Consider the following 18799-nt stretch of genomic DNA (forward strand, 5'->3'; position numbering starts at 1 on the left):
CATGACAGACTGGGAAGAAAAAGGACAAAGCACAGATGAGACAGATGGAGGCAACACAGGGACGAGACAAAGACAGACTGGACGTGAAAATGGAACAGAGATGAAAGCAAACAAGAACCAAAACTAGAAACATAAGTAACAAAACTCAGATGCTCTCAGACTGAATACAATTCAGTTCAATGCCAAAGAATCAATAACAAACACTGCATGCGGTCTGGATCTTCATCATCATCATCAGCTTTATTTATAAAGCACTTTAAAACAACCACAGCTGACACAAAGTGCTGTACATTGGAACTGTAAAATAAAATTACATAAGATATAAGTAAAAACCAAATAAAAGAAGAGTGAAATCATTAATTAAATAACTACTTCAATTAAAAGAGAAACTAAGTCTCGCTGAGGTTAAAAGCCAAGGAATAAAAGTGGGTTTTAAGACGTGATTTAAAAGTGGACAGTGAAGGGGCCTCTCTAACGTGCACGGGCAAATTATTCCATAATTTTGGAGCCACAATAGAGAAGGCCCCGCCCCCTCTGAGCTTCCTCCTGGATCTTGGTACCTCCAGGAGCAGCTGGTCAGCTGACCTGAGAGACCGACAGGGTATGTGGGGATGAAGAAGCTCAGAGAGGTAAGGCGGGTCAAGACTGTGAATGCATTTAAAAACAAACATAAGAAGTTTAAAATGAACTCTAAAAGACACAGGCAGCCAGTGCAGAGAGGCGAGCACGGGGGTTATATGCTCTCTTTTTCGAGTTCCTGTTAGGAGTCGTGCAGCCGCATTTTGAACCTGCTGCAGACGTGAGAGCAACGACTGACTGACCCCCACATAAAGTGAGTTACAGTCCAGGCGGGAAGAAATAAAAGCATGGATCACTGTTTCAAGGTGCTGCCTCGAAAGAAAAGATTTTACTCTTGCCAGTCGCCTTAAATGATAAAAACTGGACTTCACCACTGCTCTGATTTGGTTGCCCAATTTAAAATCACTGTCCAACTTAAAACCAAGATCAGTAACAACAGGTTTAAAATAGACTTCCAGGGATCCTAAAACAACAGAGGAGGACTCACAGGGACCACTGGGTCCAAACACCAACACTTCTGTTTTCTTTTCATTAAAATTTAAAAAGTTTAGAGCCAACCAAGCTTTAATTTCATCTAGACATGTCAAGAGAGGTTTTATGGAGATGCCATCCTTGTGTTTTAGTGGCAAATCTTGGGATAAAATAAGATAGTATTTTTTTATATATACTGACTGGATGAACACATGAATGCAGCATTGGTCGTAGCAATTAAAAAACACGATGGACAAACAATAAGCATGTAAACAATGCTCACTCTTAGCCTTTAAGAATAAAACATGGAGAAAATAAAAAATAAAATATGAGAGTAAAGTCCAAACTTCATTGAGACAAATGTAAACATGGCCACTAACAAATTCTCTGAACTTTATTAGCCACAGCATAAAGCAGCTGACCCCCAACCCAACAATCACATGATCCCCCCAGTTTTTCCCTGTGTGTATTATTGTAGGGTCTACCTCACAATATAAAGCACCTCAAGGTGACTGTTGTGAGTTGGTGTTGTATAATTAATTGAATTATAGAGAGTCTGAGACAAAACTACAAGACAACAAAACCTCACAACACAAGGTTCAATTTCCTGTTACATCACTTCAGAGTTCTGGTGGAAAAATTATTAAGAAAATGGCAACTGTGTAGCTTCTGGGTGACATCTTTACTTTGAACTTATCACTAATAATAACATTGATAATACCATCATATTTAATCTGAAAGTCACTGATACTAAAAGCAAAAGGCCGCAAATGTGATCTCCCACTCAGATATGTAATAATTACAATCTAATATTCTCGTCACATTTCTGTGTCTGGTTTGTTTTATCTGCTTTTTTAAATATCTGATGTTTTTTGAGTTATGTAAAAATACAAAATTGTAAAACTTATAAAGCTTGAAGCACCTCTGCAACAAGAAACTGTATTTATTTATATATTTATTAGATTAAAGTCGTGGTTTGGTGCAGTATAGAAATAATGTTGCTACGGAAGATGTTCTATCTGAGCTGAGGTGGCAAAGGTACAGACATTTTTGTATTTATGTAGAAGTATAGATACTTGAGTAAAAAATACTCCAGTAAAAGTTGCAGTACTGATTCTGCTGCTTTACTCAAGTAAAAGTGAAAAGTCTCTGAAATATACTCAAAGTAAGAAAACAAAACTTAGCTCCTTGAAGGACATCCATTATTATTCACAGGGATAGTGACTAATATTTTATTATAAGATTATAAAATATGTTATATTAACTGCACACAAACAGTTTGTGTGTTTGCTGATGTTTGTTGGGGAAACTGTGTACAAATGTTACGTTGTGTAGAAACATCACTCATGTTTATTCCTCTAGAAGCTCGACTACAACATACGGACACATGCACTCGGTCCGGCCCAGTTTCACCTGCTAAGTATAAACGCTGTAAATGATACTGCTGAGCCTGAAGTAACGGGCCTGTTTTGAAAATGTAAGGAGTAGAAAGTACAGATGTGTGTTAAAAATGTTGGGAGTAAAAGTAAAAAAATAATATTCATGTAAAGTACAGATAACTGAAAACTCTGCTGACATGCAGTAACAAAGTACTTCATTACTTCCCACCTCTGTATCTTAGCTTTCTGCTAAGATGTTTTCAGTCCACTTTGTAATTCACATTATTGTCATTGTTTTGAGACTTTGGTTTGAACCTGCTACTGAAAAAGTGTAAACATGTGTTACTAAATGAATGTAACACGAGTTGTAATGTGTAATATAAGCATTAAAATGATGAATAATGTATCTAAACCTTTTTAATCCTGTTCGTAGAATTGGTGGTGCAGCAGCAGAAGCTGCAGGAAGTATCCAGAGGATCAAGTTTCTGTGGACCTGAAACAGAGAAGCCAACCATCCTAGACTGTATCTCAGTCCCACATCAGAAGATGCAGGATCTCCATAACAATGGTCAGAGATTGCTACAAAAACCATCTTCCCTCTCTTGCTCTTCAAGCAAGCAAAAACAAAACATGTTCTTTTTCTTGGTTCAACCTGACAAACCATCGTATTTTATCACATGTGCAGGTTTCCATAAGCTCACGCTGGTCAACATGTGGTACGGCTCTCTGCGGCCTTTTTTCAATCCTGAGGAGAACATCACCATGGAGCCCACCGTCACTGATGGCAGCCAAAGGTAAACGTTGAACCCATTGTCATGTGTTATCCATGAAGTTGTGACTGTGATGTAAAAAAGATGGGACTTTTCATCAAACATTAACATTTGATAAAATGAAAATTTTAATATAATTTACAGCACTGCAGTTTATGTTCACGTTTATATGGAGGATTATTCTGGAGTTATATGAAGTAACTCCCAGGGCAAAAGGCTTTAAAACCTTTCAACTGGGTATTTGGTGCATATAGTTTTTAATGAAATTGCAGTTAATTTAGACCATGTTTCAAACTGTCCCAATAAGCACCTGGATCATTTATTCCCATTTAACACTCTGCATATCACTGGGTTGCATTAGCTGTTTATAGCCAACAGTCTGTATTTGGATAAAGTTTCAAAGAAAATATTACTTTCTCTTATATTTTGATTAGTGTGAAGATTTAAGACAAAATCTAAGACTTTAGACAATAGAGGTGGGAATCACCATATATGCCACGATACGATATTATCACAATACTTAATGATTGTTGGTCATATGATTGTTGGGCTTTTCTCTCTGTATCTATGAAGCACCTTGAGGCGACATTTGTTGTGATTTGGCGCTATATAAATGAAATTGAATTGAATTGAATTTTATTATTTGCTTCGAGCCCTGTGTACAGGAGCTGCATGCTAAAAGATCTTTTGTTAAAAGGGTTGGCGTAATAAGCAAATGCTTCAGCCAATACCTTTTGATTAGCCTTGTCTCATGCTTTCTTGCTTTGTGGTAAATCTTTGTTCTGTCTTCACTGAGATATTTGAATGCTAATCAATAAAAAAAACATATCACTAAAAAAAAAAAAAAAAAACCCACGATACGATATTATTGCAATTTTTTAAAATATTTTGCGATATTCAGATTCTGTACATAAAGGTAAACTTTATCAATCATCATTTTCTCTAATAACAAAGTCTCACACTCAGTCTTTCTCTCATTTCAGTTTGATTGTTGACAAACTGAACGGTTTGTATTACAGTCTAGTCCAACTTAACTGAACAACCATCTGGTACAATTATAGCTATTCTGAACTATGCAGTTTATGAAAACTATGCAGCCCCTTCAGCAACTGAAGAATTTGAAAGTAAATTAAAACAAAATATAATTTTACATTAAATAAAAAAGTTTTAAACTTAATTAAAAGAAAACATGTCTTAAATTAAAATAAGTAAACTGTCATGTTTATTGCTGCCAAAAACAAGTTAAACACATTTGGACAGTGAAGGAATGTCAGGATTCTTGCTCAGAAAAAAAACTTTTTTGTAACAAAGTATCGATTTCTGCTGTCCCTGTATCCATACATTATTAGCAAACAAAATATCACCATGCTACACAGTATCCATTTTTCCCCACCCCTATTAGACAATATGCCACATATTTTGTTGATGACATACGGTTCACATCAAAGCATTAAAACACTGGTTTTAAGTGAGCCGCAGCACTCTTCACTATGAGAATGCCTGGTCTAGATGCATTTCAGCATGACTTGCTTCTTGATTTCAATCTAATATTATGATTCTTGCTAAAGTCCAATTTAATGATTTGAAAGCTTTATACTGACCAGGAGCTGAAGAATAGCCATCGTGGCTCATCAAATATCAGCTTATAAACTGTATCATTTGTTCAGCTGAATAAAGCTCAGAACAGCAGCAGCAGGTCAGCTAACCTGTGACTTATTAGTAGTTGAGGCATTTCCCCATGTTGCCCACAACACCAGTATACAGGTATACAGGGTTCTCCACCTCCCATGCTTGAAAACCACCAAATTACAATCAGTTATTACCAAGATTTTAGCTTTATCTGTGAAAATGAAAAATTACAGCTGCATATTTATGTAAACTTTTTCATGAAAACTAAAAATACAGTTATTGGCTTCAGAGTGAGAAGCTGGAGAAACCAGTGAACTTGTGCATTGTAAAATTTCTCTGTTTATTTCAGTACAGAGATGGTTATAGCTCAGTCAGTTAGCTTTTTGCTGAGGTTGTAAATGATAGGGGTGGGTTTTTATAATCGATTAATTGATTAAAATCGATTCTGGCTTGGATAACGTAAAATCGATTCATTAAAATCCTGAATCGATTTTTTAATATAAATTTATTTTGCCCAAAATGCCAGAATCTCAGATTAAATCTCACAAAATTTCAACAACCGCCAAACAGCTAAGACAGTAAATGAGAGCAGGAACACGGATTCTGCACAAAGACTTAAACACAAAGCGCGACCCGCCAACGGATCAGAATCAGTGAGACGTCGCTTTTCTCACGGTCGGGGCTGAAAGCCGACAGCTCGCTGATTCTGATGTGTCGGTGGGTCGAGCTTTGTGTTCACGCCGTTTATGCGCTGATTCTAAAGCTGTTAGTTTGATCTCTCTCCAAACAATATTGACCGAACCAGCAGCAAAAGAAGATCCAAACTACGCGTCACATAAACATCGTCACAAATTCACTCTGACTTTTCCTGTTTTGCTTCGACCACGATGCACAGCTCCCTCTCTCTCTCTCTCTCTCTCTCTCTCTCTCTCAAGAACAGTTTCCCGTCTAAAAATCTGTTTTCTTCGTTATTCATTTGCTTGTTACGCACAAGTCTACCGTTGTTTACAGCGCTGTCGGCCGACGTTTTTTTTCTTCGTTTTTTGTACTCCCAAAAAGAAAACCTAATTTCTGCCGTTCAATACTGAACAAATTTAAACTTTCTAAAATTATGCAAAATGCCAAACGCCGTGTCTCTAATAAAACCGCTGTAACGTCAGAGGTAACGTTCATGTGTTGATTAATGGTTTTCTTTCGTTTTTGATCTACTGCAGAATATTTGTATAAAATCCAGAACAGGAAAATCTCCTTCATGTTTTCTGAGTTTTATCTTCAGCTACTTTGACACAAAGGCCTCGCTGTGATGCTCACACCTTTGATAAAGTCTGGAAAGTGTCAGCTTCCTTTTTATAGATACAAAAATATGTAAATGCACTGATCTGAATTATAATATTTCTGACTGTCAAAATTTCCCAGATTCAAATCGAATTGAATCAATTCGGGACCTTGTGAATCGGAATTGAATCGATTCTAGAAATCAGTGATGATACCCAGCCCTAGTAAACGACTATTTTAATAATAAACCAAAATACTTTTATAATGTTGGGAACCAAGACATCAAGGAATTTCAAAGTAATACAGGATAATATTAAAACACTGGTTCATTTATTATTATAATATAAAAATAGAGAGAACACACACACACACACATAGACACACACACACACATACACACACATAGATAGATAGATAGATAGATAGATAGATAGATAGATAGATAGATAGATAGATAGATAGATAGACGCCCTTTGCTTTGATTACTGCTTTGCTCCCTCTTGACATTCTTGATGAGCTTCATGAGGTCGTCATCTGTAATGTTTTCCAAAAGGTCAAATAACACTTACACGGCCTGTTTGGGGTCACTGACCTTTTCAAAAATAAATGATGGTCCAACTAAACGCAAACCAGGATGGCATGTTGCTGCAAGATTTTGTGTTAGCCATGCTGGCTCAGTGTGTGTTCATAACATCATAACAACAATCCTCCTCCTCCGTGCTTCATGATGGGAACCATGCATGTAGAGACCACGAAGACACGGCGGGTGAACTACTGTGCAGGAGGAGACAACAAATTAATGATGACTCAGAATGGTTTAGAATAACAGTCAACTTGCTGTTTTCTTTGAAATTTATATACCTCACATCCATAGCCAATTTAGGATCAGCAATTAACCTAACATGCATATGAACCCACACAGGCACAGGGAGATGCAAACTCCATGCAGAGAGGTCCCAGCTAACCGGGCAGTTCAATCAGATAGCCTCTTTTCTCTGAGGCAACGTGCTGCTAAATACTGAACAATTATGTTCTAGTCAAATCTACTATTTTATAATAAAGGTGATTAATTTCTGACTTCTCAGAGAAGCCATGTGTGCTGGCTCAAATTTGGGTAAAAATGTGAATTCGGATCAATGAATTCAGTAATTTTTAAACAAACAGATGGCTCAACATCAAGTTTTATTGAATGGTTCCCTCAAAACACGGACTCAGCATTAACAGTACTGAGGCAACCCCAGAATCCTGGCTTTACAAAGAAAAAGGCGTATTGAAACTGTCCAGTAGGCTCACTCTCATAAGCAATTCACTCTTAGTTTGATGCTTATTACTCACGTGTGTTAAGTATAATAATAACTTCATGGAGAAAATCTCTGTGATACTTTCCAAAAAGTTTAGGGAGTACATTCATTTTTTGTCATGGGCTGGTTCTGTGACCCAGTGTTTGAGTTTTTCTATATTTTGGTTTTCATTGGTGCCCTAGTTTAGTTCATCTAGTTAATTTCGAGGTTGCTGTTTAGTCCTTTGTTTCTTAGTTGTTTATGTCATCTCCTCCTGTATTCAGTCTCCCTGGTTCATGCGTCATATCTGTGTGGTTATGTTCAGTTCAGGTCACGTCTAATCCCCATGTTTCCTGTTTTACTTTGAAAGTCTGTGTCTAATGTCAGTGTATGTGTTTCCACTTCCCCTGATCATCCCTCATGTGTATTTAGTCTCTGTGTTTCTGTGTCGCGTCGTCTGTGTTCCCACCTCCATGTTTTCACGGCCAGTCTTTGCAGTCATCGTCATAGTTCTGAGTCTCCATAGTTTATCACAGTATTAGTTTCCCAGTTTAGTTATAGTTTAGTTTAGTCACAATATTTCTGCTTTGTTTGAACTCTGTCATCAGCCATAATAAAGGCTCGCTTTCAGTTTAAGTTCACTCAGTCAAAAGTTTGGACATATTTTCTCATTTATTGTTTTTTCTTTATTTGTATTTCTTTCTACATTGTAGCTACATACCAAAGACATCAACTATATGAAGCAAGATATATGGAATTATGTAGCAAAGAAACAATTGATGAATAACTCTAAATATGTCTTATATTTTAGATTTCTCAAAGTAGCTGCCCTTTGCTTTGTTGACAGCGGTACAAACCCTCGGCCTTTTCTCAAGGAGCTTCATGACCAGTGTTGGTCAAGTTACTTGAAAAAAGTAATCAGTAATTAATTACTGATTACTTCCCCAAAAAAGTAATCCTGTTACTTTACTGATTACTTATTTTCAAAGGTAATTAATTACTTAATTACTTAGTTACTTTTTAAAAACACGATTTACAGCCTGAATAGGTGATAAAGTGATAGATCTTTCAGCCCAATTCTACTTTTTCTGCATAATCATCATACAAAATGTAATCAAATGGAAAAGTCTCTTTTTAAAACTTGTTTTATTGTTTTAATCTTTTAACTTTATGCATCAAGCAAACATTTAATTATCTGCAACATTCTCTGACTGGAAGAAATTTGTTTAACATTTAAACCTATTTTCTGCACATTCCAGCAAATAAAATAAAATATTTTTTGTGTGTTTACACTCAGTCTTTCAAATAGATGCAAGTAAAACACAGCAGAAAATAAATAAAGTCAAAGACTAGCGGTCCTGTTGCTCTATTTTCACCTGTAAAGCAGGAGTGGGGTAGGCGGAGGGTTACCCTGGTGCAGGTGTGCAGCGGTCAGTGGAAGAATCCGCGAGTTTCTCTGAGTTTCCCATTACGTCGTAGCTACTCGGTGCTTGTTTGGAAGTTTAGGGTTTTTTCGCTGTAAAAAGAAGTTTTCTTCCCACGCACAACGGACACTAATGTTTTTGTCACTTTTTATGGAATCAAACTCAAAGTAAGGTCAGTACTTCCACGCTTTAAACGCTGCACGCTCATACTCTCTCTGCACTCGATATATGATCCATTGTTGATCTGCACACAGCTGTTGTCACGAACACTCGCTTACGTCACTGTCATGAGACATTCTCGCAAAAAATCACGGTTTTAGTAACGCAGTAACGCAGCGTTCCTACGGGAAAGTAACAGTAATCTAATTACCGTTTTTGCAATAGTAATCCCTTACTTTACTTGTTACTTGAAAAAAGTAATCGGATTACAGTAACGCGTTACAAGTAACATGTTACTGCCCATCTCTGTTCATGATGTAGTCACCTGAACTCGGTTTCACTTCACAGGTGAGCCTTGTGAGGGTTTAGTTGTTGCCTTCTTAATGGAGTTGGGACCATCAGTTGTGTTGTATAGAAGTCAGGTTGGTGCACAGCTGACAGCTCTATTTGACAACTGTTAGAATTCATATTATGGCAAGAACCAATCAGCTACATAGAAAAAGGACAGTCCATCATCACTTTAAGAACTGAAGGTCAGTCAGTCGAAAAATTGCTAAAACTTTGAATATGTCCCCAAGTGCAGTCGCAAAAACCATCAAGCACTTTGACAAAACTGGCTCACATGAGGACCGCTGCAGGAAAGGAAGACCAAGAGTCCCTCTGCTGCTGAGGATACATTCTTCCGAGTCACCAGCCTCAGAAATCACAAGTTAACGGCACCTCAGATAAATGTCACGCAGAGTTCCAGTAGCAGACACATCTCTACATCAGTTGTTCAGAGCAGACTGTGTGAATCAGGCCTTTATGGTCAAATAGCTGCTGAGAAACCACGACTAAGGAAAAGCAACAAGCAGAAGATTTGTTTGGGCCAAGAAGCACAAGGAATGGACATTAGACCAGAGGACATCTGTGCTTTGGTCTGATGAGTCCAAATTTGAGCTCTTTGGTTCCACCTGCTATGACTTTGTGTGACACAGAAACTGTAAATGGATGGTCTCTACATGCATGGTTCCCATCATGAAGCATGGAGGATCGTGCTTTGCTGGTGCCACTGTTGACACACTGTGCCTTCAACATTGAAGACTCACTGAACCATCATAGCTACCACAGCATCCTGACCAAGAAGAAGAGTGATGGAGTGCTGCGCCACATAGCCTGGCCTCCACAGTCACCAGACCTAATTCCAGTGGAGATGGTTTGGGACTAGATGGACCGCAGAGTGAAGGCAAAAGGGCCGACAGGTGCTCAGCATCTCTGAACTCCTTCAAGACTGTTGGAAACCATTTCAGGTGACGACCTCATGAAGCTCATCGAGAGAACGCCAAGAGTGTGCAAAGCAGTAGTCAAAGCAACAGGGCGGCTATTTTGAAGAACCTAAAATATAAAACACGTTTTTTCATGTTATTTCACTCTTTTTGTTTAATACATACATGTGTGTTCATTCATAGTTTTGATGCCTTCAGTTAGAATCTAAAATGTAAACAGTCATGATAGTCAAAAACAGAAAAAACATAATATTAAAAGGTGTAGCTCTCTCTTTATAGTTAACAAGACCAGAAAAGGTCAAGGGCTCCAAAAGAAGAGTCCTTAGCTGCTTAAATGCAAAATAGCAGAAAATCTATATGAAATAATCTGTATAATAATATATAATACACTTTTATTTTAAAATGTGCTGCATTCAGAAGCATTTCAACAGTAACATTCCCAGAGTAACTGACAGAACATGGCAGCATTTCTAAACGGTAAATGGCCTGTATTTGTATAGCGCTTTACTTAGTCCCTAAGGACCCCAAAGCGCTTTACACATTCAGTCATCCACCCACTCACACACACATTCACACACTGGTGATGGTGTAACGTGCGGTGGAGATGAAACCAGCCACGGAGGTGTACAGGTGGATAGCGAATGAGCAACAGCTTCTGACTTTCCAAAAAGTACTCATTTATTTACAATATCAAAAATAAAAGTGCTGCCTCTACCACACATTACTAAAGAGCACACTAGTCCGCGTACACACGGGAGCATCCATTACAGGAGGAGTGCGAAGAAGAACAAAAAGGGGCTGACACACCAGTCATGAGACAGGAGGCGCCACCATGTGGTGATACACTGCATTACAATAGCAACTGTTACAATGGCAGTTACATTGTAGCCACAGCCACCCTGGGGCGCACTGACAGAGGCGAGGCTGCCTCTTGTTTCAGATAAAAGGTTTTGGTGCCCTGTTCTTTATACTTGGTTCTACCTTGTGTGCTTTCACCAAACCAGGTATTTAGGCACCATCTTGGGCTCTTCAGTCATTTCTACCACAGTACTGGGAGACGACCAACCAGTTAGCATGGCAGTTCGCTTCCAGCTCCAACATAGAGTACAGGTGAACAAAATCTCTCTATTTTCTCCTAACTGTACATGTCTACCATTTTTTATGACTATATTCATATTTCTCATATGTTCTACAGAATCCAGATGGTACTGTGTATGATCCCGTGTGTGCCTTCTGGGATTTTAATCTAACGTAAGTAAAAATTACAGTTTTTTTTAAGGATTTGTATTTTGAATTTCTTTAAATTCCCCATAAAACCAGAATAAATGTAATTTTTTATTCAAAAATGGGGATGTGCATATGTAAATTGTGTTTGTTGAATAAATTGTGTCTTATTAGCCCAGACGCTGGTGGGTGGTGGAATACCAAGGGCTGTGAAATAGTGTCCAAGCAGTATGGATATACTGTGTGCTACTGCAACCACACCACCAACTTTGCATTACTGCTGCAGGTGTATGAAGCCCAGGTAATATTCCTCTACTCAGCTATCACGGCTATTTGTGCTTTCATCTTCACTATGAGCTATTAATACAACGTGTGTGTGCGTGTGTGTGTGTGTGTGTGTGTGTCTGTAAATGTGTGTTACTGTGTCAGAGGAGCCCAGAGAATGAAAAAGCTCTGCAGGTGCTGACGTTCATTGGCTGTGGAGTGTCTCTGTGTGGCCTCCTCTTCACCTTCATCCTCTTCATCTCCGTGGGGTGAGTCACAAACGTCACAGAGTGCACTCTGTAAAGCATCAAGGGTGAAAAGCATTTCATATAACCCTGCTAGATTCCCATCAATAAATGGAGCGGCAAAAAGCAGAACATTGTGCTCTGTAGATGTGTGAACAGCATCGCGGTGAAACTTTTTTAATCCTGAGAACTGCTGTAAGAGCTTTGCTCACATATTTTTGCTGTGTGTTCTTGCGTGTGTGTGTTTGTACAGTGTCCCTAAATCAGACCGCACAACTGTCCATAAGAACCTTATAGTTGCTCTGGGAGTGGCTGAGCTGCTGTTGATGTGCAGCAGTTGGGCTGCTGAAAATGAGGTGAGTCTGCATATAATTGAACACATCAAGTGTTTTAAAAATAAAAATACATGAAATTAAATCAAGCAATTTCTAAATCCTGAGAACTTTGTAACTTTATGTTCTTAATATTTACTGGCAAACCCAGATGGGGTTTAAGGTAGAGCAAATTAATATCCCCCATTTATCCTGTTTGGACACCCAAGTGGAAAATATCTGAATTTTTATAGGTCATTTAGAGCGATATCAGCATCAGTGTTGATCCTAATCCTACGCTATCAGAATGTGGATTTTGTAAAAAGCTTTTTGCTCTTAATAAATTGATAATTTATTATTAATTGTTTATTGATGATTGCTTTATCTGAAACATTTAAGTGTGAAGAATATGCAAATAACTTAGATTTTTTTTCACTACATTTCATATTTAAATGAATAAAATGATGTTTCTCATGTGGTTATGTTTCAGTTTGTGAGCTTATTTGTCTTCCTTTTATGCCAGAATCTAAAAGACTCAAACACAGACTCAGAATGAAGTTTGGTGAACTTATTTACAGTGGCTGGAAACGGTGGGCTTGAGCTGAGACGTGGATGCACATGTTCCAAACAAACAAACAGTGACAGGGTTAATTAGAAAGTCGATCTCAAATGTTCCGATGTAATTAGGAGAGAGTTTGCTGGATTCAGTCTGTAACAGAACACGCTTGCTGGAAAGCCAAACCTTTTGACCAGGTGAATAACGAGGTTCAAGTGTCCTACCGCGATCCGCACATTGTTTATTCTGCTCTTTTGTCCAGAGCAGGGCTGTTTGTGTCGCCCTCCTGAGTTGCCAACAGCTGCCGAGATGGTGTTAAACAGGTGGTACCAAACACTCACCTTCCACAGAGGGCAACAAGAATCACTGATAGCCGATCAATAGCGGGAGCCCAGTCGCTGAGGATGGAGTTCCAACCTGGGACTCCAGGTTGGGCACAGTGTATTGAAAAGAGGCCTGCAGCTCCTGATTTGTCCTCTGCACCTGACCATTAGTCTCTGGGTGAAATCTGGGCTCCCAGTATGGAGCAGAGCTCTTTCCTCACCTGCGAGGCAAACTGAGAGCCACAGTCTGACACGATGCAGCTGGAGCCCATCATCAGTCATTAGCTGGGCCATCTCCAGTGCGGATGGCACTTTGGGTGATAAAATGGGCTTGTTTAGAAAAGTGGTCAACAGTAGTGAGGATAATTATGTTACCTGCTGAAGGAGGAAGGCCGGTGATGAAGTCCAGGGACATGTGGGTCCAATGCTGCTGCCCAGGCAGGCTTGGTCTATGGCGCCCAGTAGGAAGAGGAATCCTGCGGGCATGGAACTGGAAGCCTTACTTTGGACACACACCTGACAAGCCGACACAGACTCCCGGTCATCCTTTTTGAGGGAAGGCCACCAAAACAAACATTGCAGGAAAATTATCATGCAGTCCAAGTCTGGATAGCACGTGAACCTGGCCGCATGCCACCAATGGATGACCTGGGATCAAACTGAGGATGGGTCGTTACCTGGATCAGGGAACCTGGGACTCGCTCTCCCACATCAGAAACCCAGCGATACAGGCGGCGATGATATAGTGGTGATACTGCGGAGGCATCCAAGCGCAAGAACTGACGGAAAAGGGGTCTGACGTTCCAAGAGTCGGGTCTGTGAGTGAAAACACAGTTAAACCACGCCAAGAAAAGGGCCTACGTGGGAATTCAGATGTTTGGCCACTTTGAGATAAACAAGGTCAGTGGCGTCATTCCTCCAAAGCCAATACCAGCAACTTCCAGTTCTGTGGGGAAAGGCGTTGAGCAAAGAAAGCCCATGGATGGATTTTTCCTTCTTTACTTTGAGAGAGGATATCTGAAGTATCCCCGATATGTGATCCGAAGCATCTGCCTCTGCAATGAATTGCTGAGTCGTGTTGGGCTGAATGAGTACTGCTGCTGCAGCAAACGATTCTTTGAGGGTTGTCAAGGCTTTCTCCACCACTTCATTCCACTGGTATACAGTCTTGGAAAGGTTAGTCAGGTTAGTTAGGCAGGGTAAGTTTTCCAAAGATACGAAGGGAAGTGCTGGAGCTGCTTCAAGATCATATGTGCGGGCCAGTTTATTACTACCTGGATCTATTTATAGTCTGATCAGTGACTCAGCAGAGAAAGTGCACTGCAGTAAATAAGTGCATGTTATGACTTCATGCTGTGAGTAGTCTGTGAGCATAGCAGAAATATACAGCCATGTGTCATTAGCATAACTTTTAAGTATAACCATTAATCGGTAATTAATGGTTATGTTTTATGAAAATCTCCAAAGACATGACAGACAAAATTGCTTTCATCCATGACTCAGGGAGGTAATTAACAATGCAGCTCAGCCCACAGCTCACCTTTGCTTTTGTATTCCTTAAATCCTGCAGACAGCATGCTTCCTGGTGACTGCACTACTTCATCTCTTATTCATGGCTTCTTTTTCCTGGATGCTGGTGGAGGGCTTGCTACTGTGGAGTAAAGTCGTGTCTGTCAATATCAGCGAGGACCGCAGGATGAAAGTCTACTATGTCATTGGCTGGGGTAAACTCTAATCTCACTGAAGTAGTTTGTCAAGTTTCAGTTTGGTTTATGACATTCAGAAAGAAACATTCATTCTAAAAACTTAATATCAGATTAGGAACTCAGAGTGTCGCCATTGAGTGAGTGGTAACAAGTCCAACAAGGATTAATTCCATTTCAACATCTTTAAATAAAATCTTTTCAAATCAACTTTACAATATCACAAAACTTTATAGCAGTTAATTCTCAAATAAACTCCTGATAATGGCAGAAAGACTCTTCATCTTCCCAAATCTTCAAATATTTACTAGTTATGGGAAGTTTGGCTCTCTTCAGAGAGCCGGCTCTTGTTGCACGGCTCCCAAAGAAGAGCCGGCTCTTGTTGCACGGCTCCCAAAGAAGAGCCGGCTCTTGTTGCACAGCTCCCAAAGAAGAGTTGGCTCTTGTGGCGCGGCTCCCAAAGAAGAGCCGGCTCTTGTTGCACGGCTCCCAAAGAAGAGTCGGCTCTTGTTGCGCGGCTCCCAAAGAAGAGCCGGCTCTTGTTGCACGGCTCCCAAAGAAGAGCCGGCTCTTGTTGCACGGCTCCCAAAGAAGAGTCGGCTCTTGTTGCACGGCTCCCAAAGAAGAGCCGGCTCTTGTTGCACGGCTCCCAAAGAAGAGCCGGCTCTCGCGGCACGGCTCTCAAAGAAGAGTCGGCTCTTGTGGCGCGGCTCCCAAAGAAGAGCCGGCTCTTGTGGCTCCCAAATGGCTCTTAATTTGTTATCATCTGTAGCCTCATATTTTAGCTTTATTCGGCAAATATGAATGCTTTGTGTGTTGATAAACCCTTTTGCATTTAGCGTTTTTATGAGAAGCCTTATAATTGTCTAATTTAGTGTATTTGTTCTGTTTCAAAAGCAGGATTCTTACAAATCCACAGAACAGAAGCAGAACAAACTCAGCAGTCTGTCCTCAGTGCAGGCTGACATTCAGAAAACTCAGATGCCTCAGCTTGGATGGGCTGATGTGATTTCTCCTCTTAGTATCTGCTTCTTTAAACTGCAGCCAGATGCTGCTGTCAGTTATATGTATGTGTTTCTGCGATGCACTCGCACTCTCCTCCTCACCGCTGTCCTCGTCTCACTCACTGACTGAGGGGTAGTGACGCGATCCTGAAATATTTATACTTCCGTTACCAGCGTTTCATGTTTCAGGATCAATTCCTATATGAAAATGTAAATATCTATCTTGATTAAATTTGTTTTTAATCGTAAATATGACATCCAGACAAAAGTAAACTCGGCAATTAGCGGGACAGTCGGAAACACCCTGTTAATAGGAACTACAATCGCCTTCTGCCTCTCATTCATGTGCGTGCTACGCCTCCGCAAGAGTGGGAGCCAATGAGAAACCCGAGGCACAAAACACACAGTCTTGACTTGTCTCAGATCATAGCTGCGTTTACGTTCAGCATAGAAATGTGTGTGTGATGTATGTGGGAAGACAGTTGATACAAAGAGCCGATGCTTTTGTGCACAACACATCACTAATATTCACCAAAGTGGCCTTAATGTTAGTAAAGCAACGACACATTTTGAGTGTTCACTTTGTTGAGCAGGCTCAGTGTAGCATAAACAACATTTAGCAGCATAAATACAAAAAGAACGGTCGTGTATTTTCAACAGACAGTTAGTTTTGGTTTGGTTGGTTACAAACTCACCTTTTGGGCTATTTGTGCATTATTTAAATGTAATAACTGCAAAGTCCGTCACAGTCTTTCAGCAGTCTGAATGACATTTTGACGAAATTTGCATTAACAACAAAAATAGGTTTTATTGTATTGCTCTCCTTTTCTTTCTTCTTGTTTTCTTTTTTCTTTCTCAACAGGTGATCCAGGTGATTGATATATTGATATAACTTTTTTTTGTCTGCTTATTTAGTTGTTTTTTTGCCCTTTATCCCCGTCCCTCTTCTCCGCTGTTTTTTCCCCCTCTTCCTTTCTCCCTTTTCTTTTCCTCATTCAAGTCTGTCCCGTATCTAGCAAGTGAAAATAAAAAATAAATAAAATAAACAATAAAAGGTGAATCAAATAGACCATTACGGCAAGGCTGGGATGGTCAATTTGGTAAAGTAAATCCGTTGGGCATCTTTCTTCGCCTTTAGACAATAATTCTGATGGCAAAAGAACCAAACGGGACAGGCAAAAAAGAAAAAAAAAGACAACAAAAATAGGTACAGCTGCAACAACAACAGTGTCAAATTATTCTGTGTATAAAGTGGTTGCTCAAAGGATACAGATAATCTAACCACAGAGAGAGTACACGTTTATTGTTTCTGTGTGTTCACAAATCCCTGACAAGGTCACTTTTAAAGCTACATTACGTAGTTCAGCTGCTACAAGAATAAGACAATGATTGGGAAGAAGACTGAGTTAACTAGCTTTACTTTGAAAGTCTAGAGAAGATGCTGCTACATTAAAAGTGTAAAATGTAGACGTCACTGTAGCACATATTGTAGTTCTGCTTATGTTTCTTTGTCCAACTTTCAGTCCTTTCAAACATGTGCTCATGTCTACTGTCACTAGATACGATTACGACACAGAAGTCATCCAACAACCAAACTGTGTTTTGATCTGTAGCTTGGCTCAGGTGGTACTGGTGGCCAGTGAAACTGTGAAAGATGTGCAGAAGCAGAATGATGGCGAGCCCTGATGTTGTTACACATGCTTACAGTAGTTAATCAGTCAAATTGCAGATGAACTTGTTCTATATTCTAGACACGATTCCTACTAAATAGCAAACAAACCAAACAAAACAAGTTTCCTGCAGCTGACTTTCAAACTTCCCAGATCCATCTGTGAGTCTGTGTGTTTTGTCATATGATGAGAAGTGAAGCACAAACAGTTTTCAGGTGTTCCTCTCATCTCTCCATGCAGATGTGCAGAGTTACCCTTCAGAGGAGACATTCAGTGGGACAGGCTTCATAGCGCTCCTCTGTTGAACGTGTCGCCTCTGCCTTTGTTGTTGTGACACCAGCACAGCAAGGCTGGTATAGTTCAGCAGATAAACTAAAAACTACAAATAAAAACAGAACTTTAGAAACAAAACTTTCATATTATGGAATTTCAAAAGTAAATAATTTACAATTAGAGGAAATGTCTTTGGATTTGGTCTTTGTTTGAAGAACTGGCGTGAGAGAGCGTTGGCGCATATTGAGGATGAGACGTGACATCTGTTGTGTCTTTTATAACTTCTTATAAAATGTCCTTGAAAAATGCACACATTATAATAAAAATGATGTATTTAAGAACCGAACACTAACATACTAATAATAGAATATACCACACCAAACTGAGACAAAAATCAACAGCACAAAAAACTGTAAATGAAGTAAAAATATTTAACTATAATAATATAACTCATAGTATTATTTGATGTGCAATTGTTCTGTTATTAACCTGTTTTCAGGTGTGCCTGTTCTGGTTGTTGGAGTAACCCTGGTGATATCCATGGACAAATACAAAGCAGACGATCATTGCTGGCTCAATGTGAAGACCGATACAATCTGGGCCTTTGTGGGACCTGTGATATTTGTCTTGACAGTATGTAATCTTATTTTTGCTCCCTGATTTTCATCTATTCAGTATCTTTATTGGCCAAGCAAACAAAATTTCACGTCGCACATTTTGTTCCAAATTTCATGAAAGTTTATAGGTGATGTAATAAATCTTAGACATAATCTGACAGGATGCTGTTGCCATAATTAAGCCAACAGTAACCACATAAGTAACTATCCTTATATTGTTACTAACAGTCGTTTTTAACAGTATGTGTGAAAAATGTGAGTTTGAAAAGAAAGTTTACAAAAAATAACATTTTTATTTGTAGCCACTTATATCCTGATGAAGAGACTTTACACTTTTTCTTATGTGTCTGTTTTTATGGTGTTTTTATGTGTTTTAAG

General features: G+C 39.3%; 1 protein-coding gene across 5 annotated transcripts in view; it reads left to right on the plus strand.

Moving 5' to 3' along the window:
- Nucleotides 1-18799, plus strand: part of adgrd2 (adhesion G protein-coupled receptor D2) — a 55025-nt gene that overhangs the window by 15495 nt on the left and 20731 nt on the right. For 4 of the 5 annotated variants that reach the window (XM_085179486.1, XM_085179490.1, XM_085179488.1 and 1 more), the window contains 8 exons: nucleotides 2863-3223; nucleotides 11236-11341; nucleotides 11427-11482; nucleotides 11630-11756; nucleotides 11885-11988; nucleotides 12218-12320; nucleotides 14725-14878; nucleotides 18304-18437. In XM_085179486.1, the coding sequence (XP_085035612.1) occupies nucleotides 2863-3223; nucleotides 11236-11341; nucleotides 11427-11482; nucleotides 11630-11756; nucleotides 11885-11988; nucleotides 12218-12320; nucleotides 14725-14878; nucleotides 18304-18437 (1145 nt within the window). The remainder of the gene's footprint in view (nucleotides 1-2862; nucleotides 3224-11235; nucleotides 11342-11426; nucleotides 11483-11629; nucleotides 11757-11884; nucleotides 11989-12217; nucleotides 12321-14724; nucleotides 14879-18303; nucleotides 18438-18799) is intronic. The other variant, XM_085179491.1, reaches the window with a different exon arrangement.

This window comes from Neolamprologus multifasciatus, chromosome 12, assembly GCF_963576455.1.
Source record: "Neolamprologus multifasciatus chromosome 12, fNeoMul1.2, whole genome shotgun sequence".
NCBI lineage: Eukaryota > Metazoa > Chordata > Actinopteri > Cichliformes > Cichlidae > Neolamprologus > Neolamprologus multifasciatus.